The sequence below is a fragment of the Harmonia axyridis genome, chromosome 4 (assembly GCF_914767665.1).
Source record: "Harmonia axyridis chromosome 4, icHarAxyr1.1, whole genome shotgun sequence".
Taxonomy (NCBI): Eukaryota; Metazoa; Arthropoda; class Insecta; order Coleoptera; family Coccinellidae; genus Harmonia; species Harmonia axyridis.
In genome coordinates, this window is record NC_059504.1 from 8,466,601 (window position 1) to 8,494,299 (window position 27,699).

General features: G+C 33.1%; 1 protein-coding gene across 1 annotated transcript; it reads right to left on the bottom strand.

Annotated features, from left to right (window-relative positions):
• Window positions 1–294: 294 nt before the first annotated feature.
• LOC123678429 lies at window positions 295–10,560 on the bottom strand. The gene is made up of 3 exons (XM_045615452.1): window positions 10,361–10,560; window positions 1,181–1,979; window positions 295–621 (listed from the first exon to the last, which is right to left on the bottom strand). Exons 1-3 carry the CDS (start codon window positions 10,370–10,372, stop codon window positions 413–415), a joined length of 1,020 nt encoding a protein of 339 aa, XP_045471408.1. The 5' UTR covers window positions 10,373–10,560; the 3' UTR covers window positions 295–412.
• Between the last annotated feature and the right edge of the window lie 17,139 nt (window positions 10,561–27,699).

A 27,699-nucleotide genomic window follows, 5' to 3' on the forward strand; every position in this document is an offset into this window, starting at 1 on the left:
AAAATTGTATTGATCGAAGATTGGAATTTATGATCAACTATGTTTCAAGCTATTTGTTTTTTATTATTTCTTTAAAAAAGACAAATTTTCATCGAAAATGACAAAGAGTAAAACACTTTTATATATAAAAGGTATAACTGAATTTGATGCAAGATGTAAATAATACAATGATAATAAATTGAAATAACATTTTTTATATCAATAATTTATACAGATGAATTTTCTTTGAAACTTGCTTATAAAGTAAGAAATTACTGAGATTATCTTATAAGGAAGGTAAATGAAAAATGAAGATTTCTGCTAGTCTGTATTTATTATATTACAACTTATAGCTACAATTTCGCATCTCTTAAGGAATTCATCTGTACTCAATTCCAAAATTCACTAACAATAAATAATTTATCTACATGTTTTATACACTTCCAGATTCCGAACTTGTTGTGTTATGAATTTGAAACTCTTCCGCTTCTCTTATCTTCAGTTTTTGCTTCAATTTCTCTTGTTTAAGTTGAGTCAAAACAGGTGATTCTTTCGAGTTGTGGAAAGGTTCAATGAGTATTTCAGGTTGAGTTGATTGCACAATACCAGCAGGGACTAAGATCTGAGGCGGATTTCGATTTACTGAAATTAAGAAAAAATGCAGGATATCTACCAGAAATATTATTTTATTGGTGTATTTGCACCTTTGTAATGATTTGGGTAGCAATAAATTACGTCCTATAGAAGTTTTTTTTTGGGAACTGCTCTGAAGTTTATTGAATTTTCATAGTAATTGAAAACGTTGCAAATTTCTCAAAATGGTTTATTTTAGAATAATATTTCAAATCCAAAGATAACTTCATGAAAAGCACCGAAAAAAGTTTGTCTTGGTTGAGCAAATACGAAACAATAGAGAATCTACAAAAATTGGACAGAAAACCGCTAGAATTCCCGAAAGCATTGCTTAAGTGTCTATCGAGTAGTTTCCATCTTGTTCTAAACAAAAAATTGCTTCTGCTTCTGGAATTTCCAGCATCAGCATTAAAGTGTGGCGCGAAGCCCATAACGCCACCTCTGAACAGACAGAGTCACTACAGTACTAACGAGAAGAAAAAGTGTAGTGGTGGTGTCAAATGTGCGACAGAACCGGGGCTTATTGAGTGACGTGTTAAAATATTTATTTTCATTATAATCTACTCACCTAACTCTTCATCTTCTTCAGAAACAGGAAGTGTAGGAGAAGCCACCTTGTTAGGAAACTCAACAATAGTTACATTTTTGGGATTTTCAACGAATCCTGACGTGCCACCTTGTTCATCAAACTCATTACTTTCCACGACAATTGCCTGATTGTCGACAGTTTCTACAATTGTATTTTGTACTTGCTGGGTGGTGGTAACGGTTTCTACATTGATAGGTTTCGAAGGAAGAGGAACAGCATACACCACACGGACTTCAACGGGTACTCGATCGAAAAAGAAAGACTCTTGGGTAACCGGTGCTAGTACAGCACCAACTTTCAGGGGGATTCTATAACCACCATGATAAATCAAGACTTCAGAGGGAAACACAATGCTGGTTTTCTTCAAAGAATATATCCACATTGGTTGCTCCAACTCTATCCTCACTCCTGGAATGCACTGTAGCAGGGAATTAGTTTCTGTTCTTATCGTCAACATGGGTTTCTTCTGCGATACGCCCAGTATATTAGCACTTGATACCATATTAACATTTTCTTTCGGCACGGCGAACATCGGTAGTATTGAGAAGGTAGTGCCAATGACTTGTGGAGCTTCAGCTAGCAAGTTGAAGGGTTGATTTTGTGAGAGGTAAAATGCCAGATCGGGTTCTGGAAAGCTTGGTATGTATGTGTTGTAAGGGATTTGATTTGCGTAGTTGAAGATGCCATATCCTTGGTCGTATGGATTTCTGCTGAAGCCATTGTAATAGGGATGGGAAATGGTGCAAGTTGAATATAGAGCTACGAAGAATAGTATCCTCTGAAACAATGAAAATACATCAGATGTAATTATGTATATGAAGCATATACTTAGAGTATTGGCAAATATGGATAAAATCCAATTTGATAGTCGATGCGGACATTCGAACATTTCCCTTTCCAAGATCGCTTTGAGGGAAGAGGGGTACAAGTAGACTTGTTCGAAATCATTTGGTCTAGATTATCTGAACTCTTTGTTGAAAAGATAAATAAAATTTTGAAAAAAAAAATTAATCCTGGCGATAGAGGGATCGTTCATTCTAATATCGCATACGTATACCGTTCCTTCGTAAAATCAACAGTTTATGAAAATTTGGAAAAAATTAGTGAAATTTTGATCTTTACAAGAATCGTTATATTTCCTAAAATAAAGTCACCTTAAATAAACCGTTTTTGTATAGATCGAGCTCTGATCTAAAACATGGGAGTTTCAAGTCCGTATCTTGTCGCAAGGACTATTGCACACTTGGAGGCCATATATACATAGACAGTTATGTGATCTGCAATTCTGCTTGAATTATTTTGGTTCTTTTCTTTAATGTCTTCCATCCTGACACTCCTAGGCCTCTCAGCTTAGCTTAGCTTAGAGCTTGTGCTAGAAAACTTTTTCTTGCAAAATTGCGATTGTTTCATTGTTTCGTTTCTTGTGTCGCTTGTATAGCGTCGTCTTGTTGAAAATAAACATCTTCTACATCAATTTCTTCCAATTCCGGCCATACAAAATCATTAATCATTGCTAGATAGTGCAATTCATTCATCGCAACAGTTACACCAGCCTCATTTCTGAATAAGTATGGTCCAATCATACCACCAACCCAAAAACCGCATCAAACAGTGACATGTTGAAGACGGAGAGGCTTTTCAACAATCATTCTTGGATTTTCCAAACACCAAATGCGGCAAAATTCTGCTTATTAACGTAGCCTTCGAGGTGAAAACAGCCCTCATCACCGAAGGCAATTTTTCCATGAAAATCCGGATAATTGATGCATTTCAAGGACCAATTCGTCGTAGATACGACGTAGCTGGTGATCAACTGGCCTGAACTTCAAAAGCCCTCGACCTATGTCGTTTGTGCAAAGCCTAATTACCAAAAACGATGTGGAATTTTGATCATCAAATCTGCAGTTTTGGAATTAACAGTAAAACAACATTTTGAACGGCCAAATTTTCGATACCCTTAGTCAGACTTTGCTCATTGACGAACTTAATTGTGTAGGCATTCCAGAACTGAACCTACCCTCAAAATTTCAAGTTTCTAGGTCTTTCCGTTCCTGAGTTATTCAGAGCAATATGTTTAGGGAACGACCGCTCGAAAAAAAAGACGGTAATCTTTGAAGCTTCAAAACACATCTTTCACAAAAAGCAAGGCTGTCTTCGAAGATTGCTTCCGCATATTTTGAAGATATGTACCTATATGGTACAGTTAGAGCAAGGCCATCTTCAAACTCTCTTACCTGTCCGGTTTATCAGTTCAATTTACGCCCATATATCATCAAAAACCAGATTCCGAGTTGTACGAGTGCTTATAATTCCTCCATTACTCACAAAATCCATTAAATGTCAATTGGCGTGAAAAGGAAAAGGCTATAATTTTCGTATTTAATATCGGCATGAACCACTATGATTAAAAAGCCTGTTGAAGTTGTGCGGTATTTGTTGTATCTCGTTTAGCAGGAGCTTTTTTGATATGGGTATTCGAGATATTTTTAGATTATGGACTTGGAAGAAAGATCAATGAGAATTCCATCAGTTGAAGAAGAAAATCTGTGTTTTCATCAAGAAATAATTATTTATTTATTCTCGTTTTTATGACACATATATATTTCCAAGATCTGGGAGAATAACTCAGAGTAATAAACATAGATAGAGGGAGCATATGTAATTTTCAGTAAGTAAATTTTGTCCCCAACATGAACTATCAAATTTCACATGAAGCGCGCAGAAATGAAAACATATCACTGATGAGATATTTCACTCAATTCGCGAGTTTCTCCACAAATAATTCACTTCTTCTGTCCCATAGTGAATCAACGTTCCATATTAACTCAATTTTTATTGAAATCAATACCTAAATATGTCATAATTCAGAAAAAAAAACTTCAAGCGCGCCAAACGATGTGAAACAACCGATGACACTAGGAGAGCAAAAGTTGCCAAACCTTGGATTTCAGCAGGTAGATACAGAAAATAATAAATATTTTGCTTATTACAAATTCGAAAATTAGGAAAAATATCGGATTCAAAATATTCAAATTTGCATAATTAATCGGGAATCTCTCAAATGAATATATTTCATTCAATATAATATACATTCATAACGATATAGTAAAATTGTGGATTTGAAAAAATATCACAATCCCACAACGTAATCTAACCATGTTAGGGACATGTAAAAATTGTGTATACTTCCTCTACCTATGTTTATTACTTTATGGAGAATACCTACTGTGATTGTCACTGAAATTAAATGTTAGTTTAAAGCCCTAGACGGCACTATACATGCAACACAAGCAGGGCCGTCGCTAGCCAAATTGCCGCCCTAGGCAAATTCCCAATTTGCCGCCCTAACAGTCAACTCTGCAAAATGCAAAAGAATTATTTTGGCTTATCGGGGTCTTCTACCGAAATATGGAAAAATTGAAGGTGACTGTTTGGGAAATTTTAATAATCATAACATAGAAAAAACAAAAACAAAACCAACAAGTTCAAACTTATACAAAAAATAAAATTCATTTTAGGATTGGTAAGTAACAATAATAATAGGAACACATGAATGACTAGAACAAAAAATGAAAGTATCTGTCCGGAAAAAATATTCAACGAATTATTTAGAAATTAACTTTTCGATCATTGGAAAAAATGGTCGAAGTTATACATTATTTCCATTTTTTGAACCAAAGAGAAAAAAAAACGAATTGAATATAACGAATTCGGTACGTTTTTTGCCGACATTTCTAAGTTTTCATCAAATTATGCCGTAAATTGTAAAGAATCAAAAAGATGGAGTTCGCTACCAATACCTTTCGTCCTTTCATATTTCATAATAATATTCAATAAGGACCCGCTCTAGCGTTTCTGCCGCCCCGGCAAAAATACAAGTCGACGCCCTTGCAAATTCGTGATAATATTTTTTTATAAAAAGTTAAAAAGGTTTTATGGACGTAATATGTATTGAGTGTAATTATTTCTTATGAATTCAAATTTAATCAGGAAAGATTATTAATTGATAAACTACTAAAGAAATTAATGAAAATTGTTGGACGAAACAGATAAAAATTCCATTTCTTGAATATATTTGGTTTTTTCCATGAATTGTTCGTAAACCCGTATTAGGTCACAAAAATCTACCCTCGATTTCAGCAGCTGGTATAACGTAAACAAAACCGATCTTCGACAGAGGCAATAAAGTGATAAAACTGTGCTAGAAACCAATTGCTAGTTATGAAAGGAAGCAAGGACGATTTCTCATAAAGGCACGTCACGGTCCGTAATGTTTTTAAGATGTTAAAAATGTGGTAATGGAATCTATTACAAATGTTCGAATGATAACTATTTCAGTTCCGTTAATATCGCTCTTATGCCTACTACCGAAAACAAAATTGCAAGACCCTCCGAATTTCAGAATTGTACCTAGCATTTTAACACCTGACAAAGTACCTTATCAAGTATCTGAAAAAGAATCTTCAGATAGTTATTTGAATTCTTTTTTTTTAAGTATCTTAAGATACCTTTGCAAAAAAGTATCTTATTTTGTATCTAGATACTCTTATGAAGTAAATTTGACGGCTTTGTCAACTTTATTTTAAAATATAGGTAATTGATTTATAAAATTTGAAATAATATTCCAATTTCCAATCAGCATTGAAAAATCAAGTTATTAATCCGAAAAAAAAATCACGGTGAAAGTAAAAAGAAATCTATTCAATACATTCTTCTAGTAATTTAGTACCTAGATTTCTCGGAAAAAGTAGAAAATACCTTCCTTCAATCTTTGCCGCCCCTCTAGAATAGGCTCTGCGATTTCAGGTTCTTCTGCTGAGTTCCACTTTATAAAACGTTTGAACATTTTGTTTTTTTTTCAGGGGGTTTAGACGACATCTGGATATTTATGAGTTGTTGTGTATAATGCGGCACCTTTGATGGTTTAAATTGTTGATTAAATTGTCTGTATATTTTCGTGTTGTTTCTAACCGATTTAAATCTCATTTCTTACTTTGAATTTTTACACATATGATTTCTGTTGATCAAGATTGAAATGCCGCCCCAGAATTTTGCCGCCCTAGGCGGTCGCCTCCCCTGCCTACCCCCTAGCGACGGCCCTGAACACAAGCTACTAAACAATGAAACAATCGCAAGAGTCAGTATAGAAGACATAAATGAAAAAAACTAAGAATCATTCAAGCAGAATTGCAGACCAAATAACTTTTTATGTATATGTGGCCTTCAAGTGAGGAATAGCCACAATAATGAATGAGCGCTCCAAAGCTCCTGACTTCACGTCGATACATACCTAATTATTCTACTACAAGATTTTGATGATTACGAGTTAATTCTAATATGAAATGAAATGCAACTCTCGAGTCGATAGATTTTGTAAATAAATAAGATGTTTGTTTGTGACCTAATAAATTATGTTTCGCACTTATGATTTTGTTTTTTTTATGTCTAGATAGCCAAATGCTGAATGAGAATGAAATCCGTAGGATATTCATAACAAGAGCTTATAAAGTACCTATCAGTCTCTATGAACATTTAATATTCAACAGCCACTGGCAGCTTAACAAGTCGAATAAAGATTAATTCCCTAGAAATAAACGGCAGGTAGCGAGTTCAGTCTATACAGGGAGATTCACCGCATCATTTTAGATAGCTTTTTTGATGACAATTTCAGTAATATGCTGTAACTTTGGTATTAACTCAATGGTTCATGAGTTAATGGGATTCTTATGAAAAAAATAATGGCGAGAAGGACTCAAATTTTTTAATTTTTTTAATATTTCTGCAGAAAATTTTTTTTCGAAAAACCTTTTTCATTATCGATTTTGTCAATATGTAATATTATAAGGCTGTTTGCGGTTTGGACCAAAAATGTATAGGGTGTTTATGTGAAGATCATGAATTTGGACAAATCTAATCCATCAAAACTCAAGATTTTCAAATTTCAACCTATATTTTTTACTATTTCAGTCAATTCCACATATAAAAGAGGAGGGTTAACTACGATAACTATAATAACGAATTGTAATTAATTATTTGTAATTGAATCGAAAAGGCTCTTTAGAAAAAACCTTTTTCTGCAGAAATATTCAAAAAAAATTGAGTCCCTGTTGCAACCATTTTATTCATAAGAATGTCATTAACTCATGAACCGTTGAGTTTATACCCAAGTTGTAGATATTATTGAAATAGTCATCCAATAAGCTATCTAACTATGCAGTAATATACTGGGTGTTTCATTTGAAATAAGAGAGTAGTTGTCTACTTTCGGTATAACCGGTAGTTGAAGAGGTCTGAAAATATTTTAGGGAGAAAGATCATTGTCTCAAACTCCAATGTGCAAATTTTCATCACAAAATTATGATAAGTTTTCCATTGACGTCTAATAGGCCATCGAGGTGAATCACCCTGTATTACCTAAGTATATGAACTTACTTTAGCTCTCACGTCTTCTAGATCCGCAATGCGATGTTCAAAAATATCCTACAACACAAAACTGCCGTTTTGAGGTTCATGATATTTCCATAAAATCAGACTTGTCACTACATCTTACTAGACTTGGAAAAAAAAATGCGAAAAACCTCGACCTTTATGATAATCAACTAAAACGAGTTCTTTGCCCTGGCCGTCGATAAATTAAAGTTATATTTTAATCGAGACTCATTAAAAATGCCTTCGAAATATGTGACAGTGGAACATATTAAAGGAGGAATTTTTAGCGATTATCAAAAAGGCTTTCTCAAGAAAGTAGCGGTCAGGGCCTGTTCAGACGGCATGTTAAAGTCTACTAACACCGATTATTTATCGCGTATTTTTATTTCGTTGATTCATTTTTTCTGCCGTGTGAGATGAAGAGGATCCCGAATTCCATCTGCAGATCTTATCCTTGATTATGTAAAACAGACGTGTTTAGTGGTAGGTAGAAGGAAGGTTCCAAAAATACAATCTTAGTCATTTCAGAATAGCCAATTTGAATAATTTTTTAAATCCTTCCAAATTATTTATTAATTTTTATTGTTTAGAGAGGGGATATTTATAAAGAGCACAATAATTACAAATAAATAGAAATAAAAAAATATAATTCAAAGAGGGTGCAAAAACGTTCTACATCGATAAACTTATTGTGGGCTTTTATGGATTTGATATGTCCAAAAATAAATCTTTGGAACCGTCCAATGAAATAATTTTTGACTACCTTGAAATATTCTTTTTTTGTAATTCGAAATATCCAAAATTCAAAAATAAAGTAAAAAAATCCAAACAACGATTAGAGCTTTTCTTATGTAAATGGTCTTTAAATGAAGTATCGCAAGCCCCCTCATTCCTATTCAAAATCAAGGGGTATGCGAAGAGCGCAAAAGTTGTTCCCCTTTGAATGAGAAATTGACAGATCCGAGCGATTTTTCACAATTTCATTTTGAAGCGTTAAAGTTTTCGTTCGACCACACTGTATATCTATCACTCAAACATTCAAATTAAAGAGTGATAGTGATAGATATCTTTAAATACTCTTTAAAGTACCTACTAACCTCTACTTCATATGTGAGAGGACTCTAAAAACCAGAAAACAAATATGTTAAAAGGATACATCAAAAATTTCTAAAAATGCAACATAAATTAGAAAAACTCGAACTACTGTTCTCCTAGTAAGAGAAAATTAAATAATAAATATTTTCACAAGCAGGAAACATATCTATAGCAGAAAAACCACTACTATGTTTCAAGAATGTATATTCGCGGTCAAGCACTTAATTATTATAATGCTATAAATTTCAACTTGCAACTTGAAAGAAGTAATTTGGATGATATTTTTGCCATAACCTGTTCCGACAAACATCAGAAATTCTTGATTCCGGTAGATAGGCATGTGAGATAATATGATATTCATTGGCGGGAATGAGATATGTCGATTACTTTAATTGTTCATTCGATCTTTAGATCGAACTAGGATATCTTACACATTAAACTTCAATTACGTGCGATATCAATCTTGACAACATGTGATATTAACTTGAAATAAGTTTAACTGTTTTATTTAATATTTCTAGAATATACAGTGCTCGTCAAAATTATGGAACAAATTCATTTTCTCAGAAAAAAAAAAATTTGGCAACAAAATCCTGAAACAGGTCAATTTTTGTTTCACTTTTACCAAATTTTTATGCATTTTTGAAGGATTTTTGTTGCACCCTGTGCCATCCCCATCAACCCTCTAAATTTTTTGAACAGGGAAAGTGGATCATGTGGTACTTTTTTGACAAGTTCTTTGTATCTTTTTTACAGGCGTACAGACATTTTCAAGAAAAAAAAACAAAACTAATGGTCGACTTTCATTCGCTGACAAATTTCATCAGGTACCATCGTCTCAAAGTAAATGATCCATTACAAAGTGCACATACTGAAAACCACTTTGAACTAACTAAAAAAAACAAAACAAAATTTTTTTCTTGAAAATTTCTGAACGCCTGTAAAGAAGATACAAAGACCTTGTCAAAAAAGTACCACATGATACACTTTCCCTATTCAAAAAATTTATGAGAAAATGAATTAGGTATTCATTTAATTCAATGGCTTAAATTAGTCAAATTATTGAGTAGAACTATTTATCTATAATTCTTTTTTGGTTCTAACAATTGATTTTGATTTGGGGCGATATATTCATTGTTTGTATTTGAAAGTAGAAAATTGAAAATACATATATCCAAAATTAATATTGATTATTTTGAATATTAATTTATATACCTATTGAAAAGAGGCTGAAGAGAAAAAGAAAAAAATATTCATATATACTAGGGGGTATAGTTCTCATTGAGAAAAACTTTTTGATTGAAGAAATTCAAAGAAGACAATTTTCATTGAAAAAAAAGAATACACATCTTGAGGGAACTCAAACAATTTGAGCTTTTTGATTAATATGATATAAAAAGACATTTTTTGCGGATATCACAAAGCTACTAATTGACTTAAGTATGAAATAAGACAAGAGTAATATTATTGGTTAGGTACTATTTTTCTGTTCGTTATTATAAGTAGAAGAAAATGTTTTCCTAGTCATTGACACCTTCCACACCTAATTTAAAACAATAGATCGGACTAACTCACAGTTGTTCATGCTGCCGGTATGTATCGCTAATTCGGATTAACATTAATGATTCTACTCACTATTTCGATCATGTTGACAATGATTATCGAAGCAGAGGCGAACCACTTCACTGGAACCGCTAAAAGGTGCGACGATCAAAGCAGATCGACTAAATAACAGGTCTTCAGATGCCTCAATATATACGAATAATGAAGAAAATGGAATAAGAATGGCCAGGAGAGAAGAAGGAGCAACTTGACGACTTGAATGAGCTGCATCGACGGGCACACCAAACCAGGAAAACACATTTGGAAAAGGTCCTCGCACTTTTTATAGCCTCATGCTACCTATAAGCCGGCGCTTGTCAAGAAGCTTATGGTTTCATGATATCGGGCATTTTTTGCTGGTTATTTCTGTTGATTTGTTGATGAATTGATACCAATTTTGAATAAAAAATGTATACACACAAAAACAACTGTCACGAAACTTTGATCAACCGATCAAAGTTTAAAATGAAGGATTATATTCGAAAAGCAGCCTAGTTCGAACAAATAAATGATTTTGAACGTGAAATTCACCACAATGAAAATAAACGATGGAATTTATATAAAGAAAATAACAATAAAAGAGTGGAATGTATACTATCGAAAATAACTAATAGATTTGCATTTTACTGTCGTTAAAGTCCACATGCCAGGTTGTATGATTTCGTCTTTAAAGGAAAATAATGTTCAACATTTGTTCTCAATATAACAGGCCAATTGAAAAGTCCCCGGTCTACCACAGTAAAACAACTTTTTTTGGCGAAATTCGATTTTATTATTCAACATAGTTGTCTTCGAGGGCGATACAGCTATTATAGCGATCTTACAACTTTTCGATACCATTTTTGTAGTACTATTTGTCTTTCGTTTCAAAATAGGCCTCAGTTTCGGCGATCACTTCTCCATTGCCGCTGAATTTCTTTCCAGCGAGCATTCTTTTGAGGTCTGGGAACAGAAAAAAGTCGCTGGGGGCCAGATCTGGCGAATACGGTGGATGCAGAAGCAATTCGAAGCCCAATTCATGCAATTTTGCTATTGTTTTCATTGATTTGTGACACGGCGCATTGTCTTGATAAAACAGCATCTTTTTTTCTTCAAATGGTGTCTTTTTTTAACGATTTCATTCTTTAAACGATCCAATAACGCCAAATAATCGCTGTTGATGTTCTGGGCCTTTTGGAGGTGATCAATGAATATTATACCTTGCGCATCCTAGAATACTGATGCTATAACCTTGCCAGCTGACTGTTGTGTTTTTCCTCGCTTTGGATTTGGTTCATCGTGTGCAGTCCACTCAGCTAACTGTCGATAAGACTCCGGAGTGAAATGATGGGGCCATGTTTCATCCATTGTTACATATCGACGCAAAATTTCAGGTTTGTTGCACTTAAACAGATTCAAACACTGCTCAGAATCATTAACACGCTGTTGCTTTCGATCGATTGTGAGCTCGCGCGGCACCCATTTTGCACACAGGTTTCTCATGTACAAATATTCGTGAATGATAAGATGTACACATTCAGATGATATCTTCACAATGTCTGCTATCTCGATCAACTTCATTTTACGTTCATTCAAAATTATTTTGTGAAAAACAACATTTCGAACGGCCGCATTTACAGAATCCTTGGTCTAATATTGCCGATGAATTGAATTCAATTGAAACATTCAAGATTTGAACCAACTCTTCAAATTTCAATTTGATCATTGCTCGAATCAAATTTTTCCAGTTGTAAATTAGCCAATTTCAGGCATTTTAGTCGAAACCATATCCACCAAGAATGTATTTTGGTAGATGTTGAACTTGTTTTAGGAAAATTATTCCCGTTCTTGAAAAAAAATTTTCTTTTTATGTGTCAACTCAAAAAATATGTCCTTGCAGGTAAAACATAGTGACCGACATTTCCAGTTATCGATTCATAAATGTCCTCATTATGAATTCTTTAGAATTCTATCATTATGCTAAAATATTCTGTATTAAATAATTTCTCGAAAAAACAGATGATAATGATAGTTCTTAATTGTGTGATAGAAAAGTTGCAAACCATTCTTGAATTTATAAAATGTTTACGTCTAGTTTGAAATTTCAGAGTAAAAAAATGTGTTATTATGGTTCATATTTTTCCAGCCTAGACCATCAGACCAATAGGTTTTACTAATTCCATTAATGAAGTCTTTTCTTAACGATACTCAAATTTTAAAATTGAGGTAAAAAAAGTCCTATGGTTTCGGAGATATTAATTTTTTTCAACTATTTGATTGGAACTTTGTACTCGACTAAATTTATAGCCACTTAGATCTATTTTTACGGAAATATTGGATGATTTGAATTGATTAACATCTATTTATATACAAATTTTAACTAAGCCAGATATGTCCTCACTGAAATATTGTTTTTTTTTCGATATTCTGGTTGAATATACCCTTGATTTGGTGATGCGATCAACATACAAATTTGTACGAAGTATTAAACTATTATTTTCAAGCTAAAGGCAAAATTCAATCATGATCGAACCCGCAGTTTTGGAATTATTAAGAAAACCAAATTTTCAACTGCCGTGTTTACGGAACCCCTAGATTTTTGCCCATCAACAAACTCAATCGCGGCATTCAAGATCCGAATCTACTCTTGAAATTACAAGTCTCTAGGTTCGAGAGTTATCCTGTTTAAGACAGATTTGAATTTGACTACGGATTCGTCAAGGATCAGGGGGTCGAACTTTAAGGCCCACAATCGATCAAAAGCAACAACGTGTTAATGATTCTGAGCAGTGTTTGAAGCTGTTTGAGTGCAATAAACCTGAATTTTTGCTTCGATATGTGACAATAGATGAAACATGGCCCCACCATTTCACTCCGGAGTCCAATCGACAGTCAGCTGAGTGGACTGCATACGAACCGAATCCAAAGCGAGGAAAATCAACACAGATAGCTGGCAAGGTTATGGCATCAGTATTTTGGGATGTGCAAGGTATAATATTCATTGATTACCTCCAAAAGGGTCAGACCATCAACAGCGATTATTATAAATCGTTAAAAAAAGGCCTCATTTGAAGAAAAAAAGGTGCTGTTTCATCAAGACAACGCGCCGTATCACAAATCATTGAAAACAATGGCAAAATTGCATGAATTGGGTTTTGAATTCCTTCTGCATCCACCGTATTCGCCAGATCTGGCCCCCAGCGACTTTTTCCTGTTCTCAGACCTCCAAGAGATGCTCGCTGGAAGGAAATTTAGCGCCAATGAAGAAGTAATCGCCGAAACTGAGGCCCATTTTGAAGCGAAAGACAAATCGTACTACAAAAATGGTATCGAAATAATCGCTGTATCGCCCTCGAAGGCAACTATGTTGAATGATAAAATCGAATTTTGCCAAAAAATGTGTGTTACTATGGTAGACCGGGGACTTTTCAATTGGTCTGTTATTCGGAAGCATCCTTTATAATCACAATGGTACATTTTCACCAAGATCCTGTTGTTATCACAATAAATCGATAAAATATTTTTTCCATACATAAATGCAGTAATACTCAAAAACCAGTTCCGTATCGCGATAATGCAATTTGACCCCTCCCATTTAGTTATATACCGAAATTGAAAAAGAAGGTGGCATTGCACGGTAGGTACTGATTATAAATGATTGTTTCTCTGCTGCTGTCAGAAGATTGTACTTTAAATGCCGCCTTTTGCAGTTGAGGTTGATGCATTTTTTTCAACGATTCCGTCATTTTGCACAGCCAACGTCATTAGTTTGCCGTTTTCGTAAAAATATTGAAATCTCGTTTTATGATTTTTTCAACGCTAATGTCTTTAACCCGGATATTTGAAGGATTGACCGGAGTTGGAATTCTGGGTTTATTTCTTATTCTGGGAACTTTTATCGAGTTATTGAATTGAATAATCATCGTTTTCTTACTTATTTCCTGTTTCGTTATCGTAATAAGCAATTCGAAAATTTTCCAGGCCAGAAGGATTTATACAGAATTAGGAAAGCAGGGATGTGGATTCTGGAGCTTTGATCAAAAATATATCGAAGTTTCAAGTCAATATCTTTTGTCAAGGAGAGTTGGCAGCATCGAGAAAATGAAAAGTTTCAACTCGAAATTTAGAAAAATACAATAAAAATGAAATCGTTACTAGAATCGTTTTATCTCCTGAAATATTGGTCACAGCTTTCTTAAGTATAATCGTTTTTTATGGATCGAGCTTTGATCTAAAACATATCAAAGTTTCAAGTCCGTATCTTGCCTTATCAAGGAGAGTTGGCAGCATCAAGAAAATGATTAAAATATTTTAGAAAATTTTGGTTAACAGCTTATAATTTCTGAAATAATGAACCTATAGCTAAATTGCAGTTTTTTTTTCGATCTACGCAATGGTATCAATATGCTCTATTAGTGATGACGTCACACACCGCCATTTTTGCTTCTCCTGTCAGTGTTCGGAATCCAAACAAACAAATTGTCATTCAAATTAGTACGTTAGTCGTTGAAGAAATTGGCTTATTTTGATGAATAAGATTATTTAAGGAACGATTTTACTATTAATTGATAGATAGAAGGCACGAGATTAATGCCAGTAAGTTCGAACTTGAAGTTCAACTAATAAACACGGCTTTTTACGAAATCTGGGGAATGATACAGGATTCAAACTTACTGGTATTAACCTCATTCCTTCTGTCTATCAATTAATACTGAGATCGTTCCTCAAATACACTTATTTATGAAAATAAGCCAATTCCTTTCAACGACACTAATTTGAATGACAATTTATTTGTTTGGATTCCGAACACTGACAGGAGAATCAAAAATGGCAGTGTGTGACGTCACACTAATAGAGCGTATTGAAAAAATGGTACTCTTCATGTAGGAATCTTTATTTTTTCGTAAAAAAAAATTTTTTCAATGTCCAGGTTTAAAAATTCTAGAGAAATTTTTCGCTTTGAAAATTTTCGTTTAGGAACAGCCTGTAGTTACTCAATCAATCTGAAATCATGAAACAATAGAAACATTACTGACATCAATAACATTCTTCGAATATATGTATTTTGAAACATTTTTTATACCTACTGCAGGTCACAATGAATGGACCTCCCTCAAAATTCAATATTATTCCCTTTTGTAGGGATGTATTTGATCACTTGCCTCTTGCCCTTTTTAATTCACCCCTAACTAAATGTTCATTTAGCCACAGTTGAGATCTCCAGTTTCAAACTGGATAAACAAAAAGGTCAGAGTTGAAACAGCTGTTAGTCCCTCCTTACTCACCAGTGGTAAAGCATTTTCTTGGAAGTTGATGTTTTATTGGTCAATATTTTAAATTCACTAATAATCTTCACCTTGGAACTCATACCTGAGTTTATTCGAATATAGGCTATTAATTTGAGGATTTTCATTGCAATTGTATTCAAATTACATCCTTTTGAAGTCAATAAAATTTTTCATCGGTAAGTTACAATGTTACATTATGGACGTTAATAAAAGTATAAATGATAATCTTTTGAATTATTTCCAAATAAATAATAAATTAAACTACGTTGATAATTCGAGAATAAAATAAGTACATACAAAAAAAAAAGTTTAAATTTTACACAATGGTTCGAAAGTTATCTTGGATTCAATTGAGTTTATGTTCAACGAGGAATGATTTGAATCAAAAAAAATTATGTTTTTATGATTTTATTTTTAAATTCTCCAAACTTTAACAAACATTAAATTATTAAATTTTTGACTTATGCTGCATTTGATACTGTCAGCCATGATAGACTACTTGAGAAGCTGAACAGCTATGGATTTCGTAGAAGGATGTTCGATCTCAGCAATAGTTACTTATCGGATTGAAATCAAATTGTAACTTTGAACTGCAAGTTCAGTAAAAAAAAGCGACTTACCTATGGCATACCACAAGGCACTGTTCTGGGACCTTTATTATTCAATTTATATATAAACGGCTTACTTGAAATGAACAGTGGAGGTTTCGCAGATGATACTATAGTTCTCTATAAGGATGAAACGTGAAAAGATCTAAAACAGAAAGCTACAGATGATTTGAGGATGCTGACGAAATGGTTTCAATTGAATAAGCTTACCTTGAACTGCAAGAAAACAAACTACTACCTTTTTGTCCAACAAGTTGGGACAACTAAGGCTAGGAGATCTACAAATCGATGATGAACTGGTCATCCCAGCAACACAATCAACTTAAGGGTGTTCAATACCTTGTTCATACCACTGCTATTTCAGTGCTAATTTCAGTGCATTCCAATTCCAAAGTACAGGTCGGATTCATTTCATTTTTTGAGTGAACAATGACGTGATATAGTGAACTTGAAGATCCCGTCTCGATTTCCAAAAAAAAATCGATAGTATTCCGCAAATCGAACTTTGAAATTGAACACTTTCTTTAAATGACTATTCAGCTTCAGAGAGACTTCTCATTTCAAGTAACTCATCCACAAATGTTCAGTGATATTATGTGTTTTGAATTGGTGCAAAAATTTTTTTAAAATTGCTTGATTTGCTCTAATTGTAGATGATTTTCATATGGAATTATGCTTTTTGGAACGCCTCCCAAAGGTTTACGCCTTTTTGCAACATGAACGCCAATAGAATCTTGGACTGTATTTTATGGCTCGAGATGAATGACACTTTTATGATTTACGAGGGTAGGGTTTCTCTGATTGGCTAAAATTGTGTACATTACTAGTTTATGATAATATTGCACTGAAGAATAGGGAAAGGTAGAAAACTTGTTATGAAATCATTGTTAGAATTAGAAACGATACTGTTCCTAAAATATATATGCTAGCTGATTTTATTCGTAATGATGTCTGGAGAAGTACATTTTGAGCGCTTAGTATCATAAAGAAAATTTCAAAAGTCATAAAGAAATTAAGATGAAAAAAAGGTATCTGGATTTTTGCCGAAATATGGAAAATTATTAATATTTCAGAAATCTGACAGAAAATTCTCAAAAAAAAAAATTTCTTTTGAAAAACTCCCTATTCCCGAAACTCTATCTACAATATTTACCATTTAAATTTAACCCTGAAAATAGGCAATTCTTGATTAAAAAAATTTTCTCGTACTTCCTTCATTAATATTAACTTGAAAAAATTTATAGTAAAAATTTTTCGCTTCGTGATGCCATTCTTGTATACATACCTCCTTGAAAATTTCATGTCATAAAAGTTTAAGAAATTGCAATATTTTTTTTAAATAATCTTTTTCGTTAACTCAACTCTCTTGATTTATTGCCCTAGAGAAAGAGAACAATATACATCTCTTTCAACTCGAAGAGTTGAACGTTAAATCGTTATTCCAAATTTGAATTTAAAGCAAAGAATTGTGAAAAATATTGAGAATTTTTCTACCTGAAGTAAAAGAAATATTACCAATTCAAAAGATGATTGAATCGAATATTACTTATCTTCACCTATAGCCAATAAGAGTATTGCTGATTCCTATAAGCAATTATTTATATGTATATTATATTTCCTTGAGATATTATGAAAATTGTATTCTCCCGGAGATAATAGATGGGAGAATTCCAAGAGGAATGCAAGTTCGCGAGCCAGAATCTTGAACTTATGCTTCAACGCGTAGGGCTTTCCCTCGCTTACCAAAAAAAGTTCTTGAAATTTAAATACACTTATAAAATATTTTTTCTCCGATTGACAACAAATTTCAATTTTGCAGACACATATCAATCAGTAAAGTATTACTTTTCCTGCCTACGCAGCAAAGTAAGTACTTTCATGCTTAGGCATCATCAGAAATGATTAATGGGAAAAAAAAATTTCAAACTACAATTATTATGGACATATACATTTCCATGACAACCAACCATACGAACAATTGCAATTTGTATGAAATTTCATTTCAATTTATCACTACAAAAAAAATTAAAAGATCAATACTTATACATGGCCGAGCGAGTTTATCCGATTTGAAAAAATTATTAAATATTGAACTTAGATGAGCTGAATATATCTGTAAAAACCCCAAGTGTTCCGATAGACAGAACAAAATACAATCTTTTTTTTCTATTCTGTTACTCTTTTCTTATTGCCTTCACTAATTTTTTTACGTGTCAAATGTCAAATAATCATTTTGAATTTCAGTAGAATATCAGAAATTCTCATCCAAATAAACAAACCGACAACAATAACCTAATAAATCACATGTCTTATATTCCTATACCCACTTTTGTGGTCTCCAAAGGCGCATAAAATGAGAACTCAAAAGCTTCTCGAATTTTTCATTCTAGAAATCTCAATATGCACTATTTATGACTTTCTCTGTGAAATCATACACTCAGAGATAATCATATATTTTTTTCTATTATCCATATTCGATATACGTCCATGACAGTGGTTCATTGTCATTTCTGTATTCACAATATTTACAGTAATTATCTTATTTAGTAATATATAACTAAACAAATATAACAAATTTTCCTTCTTTTGAAGAAGTTTTCCAAAGAATTTTGCTTACTCATAATAAGATTGTGATATATAAGGTTGTTACATATAATGGATATTCCTTCTGGAGGGTATATATCCCCCTTATCCCCCCCCCCCTAGGATACGCCACTGTATCTTAACTGAACTGAATTTCTAAAGTTTACAGAAACACAAATTTACTCTTTGCTGGGCTTCATCGAGAGTTGAGATTTTATTAGGGGCAATAAATACCAAACAGGCGGTTCTTCAACTTGAATGGGTGTGCCAGGTACAAATCTACCAAAAATTTTCGGGTAGCTCCATCTAGCGGAATTGCAGTTTCAGCGCAAAGTAGTCTACAACCTTAATATCTAGGTATCTTTACCTCTATTCTATTTAACAAGAAAGTTGAGGGGTATTCTGTGTAAATTTAGGTACATAACAAAAATTATAAGCTCTGAAAGGCACATGCATATACAATAAAACGCAACTTACGTATGGTGTTATTGGATGCTATTTTGGATGCTTCTACTATAATACTCTACGAAAATGTATAGTGATGCATAGAAAAAGAATAACATTTTCGAGTTATCGAATATAAGAAATTTCCAAGGTACCTACTTGATATAAGACAAATTTATGCCGGAAAAATTATTTAAAATGTCTACCAGAACAAAATATCCATCAGATTGAAAAAACATAAAGATAATACTAGAGCAAAACATAGTAATTACGAAAGAAAAAAGGTAAAAGACATTTTTCATAAGACGATTTCAAATGCTGACTATTGAATGTAAGTAGAAATATTCATTTACGTATATTTGGTGCTTTTTCTTCAGATATTGATATTTGCTTTCTAAGTTTCAATAATAAACCCTCCCATAAATTTTCAAGGTTTATTTTTCAGAATGAAACTAAATAAAGAATCTGTCTGCCATCTAGAGCAATTCTCTGATAATATAAGAGCTTGGAAATCCTATCGATGAGTTTTGAAGACGAAAAAAAACGAAGGTTGAAATTTGAAAATTTTCATTTCTCTTAAACTTGTCCAAATAAGATCATGAAATTGAAAATATTCATTCAAAATTCATTATTTAGTACAATAATACTGAATACTATATTCTCTAACAAAATCCATACCCTTTTGGAGTTATGAATTTTCGAAAATTTCGAAGTTACAGGTGAATTGAAAAAATTCAAGATGAAAGTTTTTACCAGCCTTAATTTATTCACCCTAGAGCTCAATTTTGTTCTGCCCTGCTCGACATGATCCCCCTATCAGCAGGTCAGGCTCTATTGAATACGTATTCAATCATAATGCGATTTATTAAAAGGACAGGGTGATGCAAGCTGCACTTTCTCCCGTCCGACCAAAGATTAGGAGTTTGTTTGCTTTTGTACTTTAAAATTTCGCCTTATTTGGCAATTTGCACAATATCTTCATCAATTCGTATTACGCTGAGGAACGACAAGAGTAAAGCTTAGTGTAATGAATTTTAGTAGAAGTAAAGACGGAATTTGAAGCTTTTTATCCCGATGAAAAATGATTTTTGAAGTTGATAATGATGTTGAATTGTTGATGTAGGTACTTATCGATGCAACTTAACTGGTACAAATTATTTTTTTAGGTTTTCCAATGATTAATGAATGTTGGTTTGAATACATTAACTATCTGGTTTGATTAACTATAACTAAATTCATTCAAGTAAGGTATTATCGAAATGCTTTTCGTCGCTAAGTTAGGTGAATGAATCCCCTCAATAAATATTGATATAATGTCTCATTTTGTTAGTTCATCTAAGTGTGTTTCACTATTTCGTAATCTATATAATGAAAAAAGAATCTTAATTCTTGAAGCGTCATGAAGCAGCACATTTAGTTATAGATGCCTGTGATTTGCCATTCTGTCAACTCCTTAGAACAAATGAACGTATAATTTAATAATGACAGTATGAGTAATTGAGACATACAAAAATACAACAGATATGTTTCAGTATAAAAGAAACAATTACAAGAAAACAAAACCAATCAATTTGTGTATGATGTAAAAATAAATTTTGCTTGAGTTTAGAATTTCGTTGAATGGTAGATGGAAGATTTTGAAACACTCCTTTATGATGTAGGAACTCATTCCTTTTGAATCATTTGACTTCTAACGATTTCAACCCGCTCAAGAAGTGTGTTCCATTCAACAGATTTCAAACGATCATCTAATATACTGAGAATAAATTGAACACAGTTAAACTCGAATCACGAATACAGAATTTGCTGTTTATTCTCATTCGTAATGAGCGAATTTTTCCAACACCAGTCATTAAAAATCTGAATAAGTATTACACACTCTCCCTACATTTCTTCAAGACTTTGAGCTTTTAAAGACGATAAAGTATCATTCGCAAATAAAATCAAAAAGCACTCAACGAGACATTCTGGTGAGTCATTGATGAACAATATAAAAAGTAGTGATCCGAGAACTGATCCCTGGGGGACGCCTAAATTATTATGATATTCTTTAAAAACAAAATCAGTAGTCCGTACAAATATGGAGCTATTAGATAGGTAGATCAGAATCCACTTTTTGAAACTAATCTGATAAAGCTTATAAATTGCCTCAAAAAGACGCAAAATGTCTAATTCCATCCAAGCTGTCGCACACAAAGTTAAAATACTCTGTACTAGGGATTCACAGCTTGGCTTGATTTTCAAGCTACTTGGCTTGAGCTTGACTTGAATTCAAGTCAAATAGTAGTAGTTTTTCAATCTCAAGTCAAGTATTTTTATTGATCAAGCTACTTGATTTTTAGCAGTTTTATTGTGTACTTGTGTAGTGTCACATCAATGAGAAAATGATGAAATTAGAAGAAACCTTCCAAAAAACACTTTTATTTATTAAACTTATTGTATAAAAGAACCGAAAATATCAACTTTTCTGAAATAGAAACATAAATCGAATCACTATAAATAATAACAAAATAAAAAATAATAATAAATGAAGTTTCTCAATATTGAGAAACCTCCAAGCATTGTTTGATTTCATAATTTTATTGGAGGTTTTTGTATCTGTAAGAGCAGCTCTGGAAAATTGTCTTTCAACAGGAGCCGAAGATGCTGGAGTTGATAGAGAATCCTCGGCCATTTGGGCCAAGTTTGGAAAGATATTTCTGAAACTACCAAATTCTACCAATAGATTCCATAGAAATGTGAGAAAACTACTAACAAAGTCACACTGGCGAATGCTTAATTCTCTCAGCGCTCGAAGAATCCCCTTATTTAATCTAAGCGCTCACGAGATTGCCGTGCGACGCGTGCATATCAAGCTCAAGTGAATCAAGTTGCTTGATATCAAGACAAGCAATAAATATCTAAAATCAAGTCAAGCCAAGCTCAAGTAGGTAATTTCTCACGAGCTTGATTTTCAAGTCAATTAGTTGGTTAAAATGTCAAGCTACTTGGCTTGATGAATCCCTCCTCTGTAGAGTCTACAAAATAGAAAATTTTATGGTATGATGACTCATACAATGTTGAACAATTTTGTCAAAAATCTTGGATAACTGTCTCAATATAGGATATATTGTCTTCGATGCTTTTTTTTTGTGTACAGAAATTATCCTAGCCAGTTTTAGCAGAGATTGAAAGGGAGTTAATGAGATCATTAGGTAGTTTTGGGGGGTTTTAAAACTTCCAAAACTACAGATCACTGTCCATTCCTCATCCTAATAATTTCCTCGACAATTTTGGAACTATTTCCTATTTCTACCCACATGTTTTTTATGAATTCAAAGTATATGTTGTATTTTCATGGTCCGGTTTGTCTATCTTACTGCAAATCTGCGAATATACACTTATATTTACTTAGCTATTTTATAAGGAATTTCATCGCTGGAGGGTAGATTTCATCAATGATTGCCGATAATCTGCATAATCTGGGGAACACGTGCGGTTTGGTCTAGACCAGGACAGAGTTTTCAATAAATCACATACAAAAGGACTTAATTACAAACTGCAAATCGAACTTGAGCGGTCACCAAGGCATGAAGATATCATTGCCCATTGTGTAATTCTAGATGGGGTCGATTGGCACCTGTACTTTCCCGAACACGAACAGGACTATCCAGAGAGTTAAAAGGAATAGGGTGGTCTCCTAAACTGATGAATACCATGTTGCCAAAATTATAAGTACATATTAATTTTTCGTGCAGGTTGGACGTTCATTGTATTTTCCAGATATTTTCGGAACTATTTGAATAATCGGAATGAAACTTTGCATTTATATAAAAAATAACTTGTACAAGCATCATAGGAAATTTTATTATGATCGCGTCTCCGAAACCAGAGAAAATTCAAGAAGAATACCGTAAAAAAATTTTCATTACCACGAAACTGATAGGGTTTAAAATTTAGGGTTTAAAGCGTTGTCAGAACTGAAGAAAATTCAAGCAGAAAATCGAAAAAAGAACAGTGATAGATCCGACCGAATGTAAATTTTGCGTTTGGATGTAAAGGTGTCCCAAAATTAACGCAAGATTTGAATTGCATAGAATACACATTTTTGATCTTTTGATTATAATTTATTTAATTGAATCACAAAGTACATAGGATAGGGTTATATATGGAATAACATATCGTGCAATGGCCTTCAAGGCTTTGCGTACACATACGCATTCGTTTGTCGAAATTTTTCATAACCATTCTGCATAAATGTGGCTGTATTTCGTTGATGCAACGTTGAATCTCCTCCTTTAATGCAGAAGCTTGTTCACATAGACCTGTAATTGACATGTTGCGCCGTCTTGTTGGAACCACAGCTTCTGGACATCATGGTTGTTCAATTCTGGAATGAAAAAGTTAGTAATCGTGGCTCTATACCGATCACCATTGACTGTAACGTTCTGGCCATCATCGTTTTTTAAGAAATACGGACCAATGATTCCACTAGCCCATAAAGCGCACCAAACAGTCAGTTTTTCTGGATGTAACGGTGTTTTGACATACACTTGAGGATTAGCTTCACTCCAAATGAGGCAGTTTTGTTTGTTGACGTAGCCATTCAACCAGAAGTGCGCTTCATCGCTAAACAAAATAAAATGGACGTAGTGCGCGATACGTATTCCGCACAGAACCATTATTTTCGAAATGAAATTACACTATTTGCAAGCGTTGTTCAGGCGTGAGTCTATTCATGATGAATTGTCAAACCAAACTGAGAATAAATCACTTGACATCTGTTAAATCGGTCGCCATCTTGAACAGTAATGCCAACTTAAAGTTATATACCTCGAAAAAAAAACACCCGTTACAACTAATGAAATTTTTGCGAAAATTTTTTCCAAGTATTATCCCCGTTTTGAGTATATTTTATAGGATCCGGCAACCACGCATCCCCATCCAGCTGTCCCGTGTTAGTTCTGCTTACACACAACAAATAGTGCTTTAATGGCTAATCAACCCCAAATCTGAGCGCATCACATCGTTCAGAAAAACTTGGGCAGCAAGTGGTTGGGAATTGGCACGTGTCAGGGAAACTGCGCACGTGACGTGCACGAGCGCAAGGTGCCGTGCCTGGAAGACAAGTGGATGATTGTTATGTTAAGCACCAGGTCTTTTCAAGAGGAAATTACACCCTTTATGAAAGTTATATTATATTCCAGTGTTGTTTTTTTTTCGTTTTTTCCAAATGTTTGTGATAACAGAATGCAACGAATATTTGGACTCTCTGATTTGGGATTTGCATATAGGCATACATTTTATTGACTAAAACGCTAAAACGAAAGAATCAGCGGTTTTCATGTTCGATTTGAGAGCCCAAAGTTACAATTAATAATAATAAATCAGCTTCATTCAAAATATAATGAGTAATGAGTAATTGAGATTGAAATCGGCCCAATGGTTTCGGAAATTTTGATATATTTTTTTTCTGAAAAATGAAGAAAATTAGCAACTATTGAAAATAAATCTGGTTTTCAGTCGTATAATAATAACACGAAAGTTATTGTACATTTTGTTTTCTTCTAATGTGCTACGATAAGAGATATTATTCAAATCTTTGTGAAAAGAAAATTATTTTTTGAGCGTTCTTTCCCTGAACTATATAATTTCGTCACGATGTATGTATTTTACTAATTTTGATGTACTGAAAAAGAATTTAGGCTCAAATTAAATTCTGCCCGTTCGACCGTGAACATGATACCCCAGAATTTAAAGAGCTGAAAAAAATTGTTGTTTGAAATATTGTTTTCCCTTTAATTATCAAAATATTCAATCGAGATTGCATTTAGACATAACCAAAACCATAGAAAATTCAAGAGGAATATTGAAAAAAAATTGCCCAATATATCCATACCTATTAAAACAACAGAGTTGAGATTTGGCGTGTTGATATGAAATAACAATTACAAATTCCTTGCAAAATTTCAAGTCGATCTTCAGTGTAATAAACATAGATACGGGGGCATATGTCATTTTCAGTAAGCAAATTTTGTCCCCAACATAAACTATCAAATTTGACATTAAGCGCGCGGAAATGAAAACATATCAGTTATACGATATTTCACTGAATTCGCGAGTTTCTCCACAAAGCACGCACTTCTTATGTCACATAGTGAATCAACGTTTCATATTAACTCAAAATATATTGAAATGAATACCTAAATATTTCAGAATTAAAAAAAAAACTTCAAGCGCGTAAAACGACGTGAAAAAACCGATGACACTAGGAGAACAAAAGTTGCCAAACCTTGGATTTCTGCAGGTAGATCCAGAAGATAATAAATATTCTGCTTATTATAAATTCGACAATCAAGAAAAACATCGGATTCCAAATATTCAAATTTGCATATTTAATCGGGAATCACTCAAATAAATATATGTCATTCAATATATTATATCAGAATAATCCGACAACGTAATCTTACCATGTTGGGGACATGTAAAAATTGCGTACTTAATAATAATAATAATAGTGCTTTTATTGCAAGCAAAGAAACACTACGTGATATAGGGGCGAAGTCTAGCTTAAGTTACTCCATTCAACCCCATCCTTCATCTATGTTTATTACTCTATGAGTCAATCACTTCATCAGAATCACAGAGAAAACTCAAGGAAAATATTGAAAAAAAAAAACACGAACACGTCATTTAACCTGAAAGTTCAAGAATATTCTTGTGTTGAAAATACAGACATTTGGGATAAAAGCCCTGTTCAAATTTATTATTATATTTCAATATACTCCGAATGATTGATATTTGTTTTTGGAAATCGGACTAATAAAAAATTCGTATTTTTGTGGTATTGCGTTACAAATTACTTGTCATCGCTCATATTTCATAGACGTATACCTGCCGTCCTGGCTTGATTGATTAATACAATAAAGGGAATTCCGACTAGGGGCTGGTCCTCCCTTACAGCATCCAAAAAGGACCCACCCACCAATTGTCCTCAGAGCAAGTGTTCACCCCCTACATTAAAGGCACATTAACATAGGGAAGGGGCGTTTCTAAAGTTTATTCGGCAACCTGATAAAATGCAAACATTTTGATAAAATACAGGGACGCATTAGCTCCACAGTAAACTCCCAAGAGGAATTTATTCTGCATCTTTCGAAAATTGAACCAATTGATTCCATAGATGATTGTGTATTTTGGGTGATATTTTTGGTAACTATTCATATTGCTGAATAGCTAGTGGATATTGAACAAAAATGGTTGATACCAAACACTGCTTTCGCTTCAAAATCATCGAATTATTGTCAGAAAGTGATTTTACCGACATCTCTATAGGTAATCATATAGGTAAATTCATTAAAAAAAATGAAAACAAAATCAAAGAATTTAGATATCTTTATTAACAAAATTACTTGGACACATCAAACATTAACGTATACTTGGTACAATTTTTTTTGGTATTTATTAAGACTGACACAGGAAGAAGAAGAATTCCTCTGTGGTTCAACTCTATGCTTACTCGCATCATGCGAGTAATTCACAATTCATTCAGTATTCATTCGGAAGTACTCAGTAGTAGTATTAGAATTACAATTCTATTCGAACAATGTATGTTATGTATTAGTAGAATTAGTATTTACTGAAACTGATAATGATAATGAAAATGTTATATTTGAAATTTCAGTAATTAGGTGGAAATTATTTCATAGTATAAGGTGTCCCAAAAGAAAATTTATATGTAAAAAAGCGATTGAAAAAAATAAGTCGTTTGTCGAAAATATGTTTAATAATTATGAAAATACTCTAGTTGGGAATTCATTAATTCAAAATGGCTCCTTTTTTATTTCAGGACGAATATTTTGTTTTAAATGTACCAGGGCAATTGGTTAACTAAAGTAAATTTTAGATTTAAAAAAACCTCATAGGTAAAAGTCCAAAGGCGTCAAATCATTACTGCGGGGGGACAATTGCTTCTCTTGTAGGTTGTAGGTTGGATTTTTCAAGAGACATCAGGTTCTATATGTCCATTTTGAAATAAATAAAAAGGCACACCTAAAAACAAATCAAATGCAATCAGACAAAAATTTCAAAAATCAGCTGTTTTCTTACAATGAGTCTTCTTTCGGACAAATCTTCATAGGAAATTGGTATCCATAAGGCGGAGTTGAACTACAAAATCATGAAACACGTGATTATTATAAGTTAATAAAAAGGGTATAGTATATCCTATAGCTTGAAGTTCTACTTCTGTTAATTACCGAATTAATGAATATCACTTTGAAAGATTCGTAGAAAAGAATCTGTATATCGAAATAATCAATCGAATAGCATTGATTCTACAGTTGAAAAAATAGTTGATTAATTCTATTATGATATCAAATAAAAGGAAACAGTAAATTAGTTTACAGATTTCAAAAACTATAATCCAAAGCAACACAGATAAGAACCACAGGCAACCTGGATCTGTCCATGATTCAATGCCACAATTCTT

Bases quoted from the DNA above. Each gene is read 5' to 3' on its own strand.
- LOC123678429 (XM_045615452.1), bottom strand. The intron at 622-1,180 runs GTGAGTAGATTA...TCTTAATTTCAG, and splicing joins TGAAGAAGATGAAGAGTTAG to TAAATCGAAATCCGCCTCAG.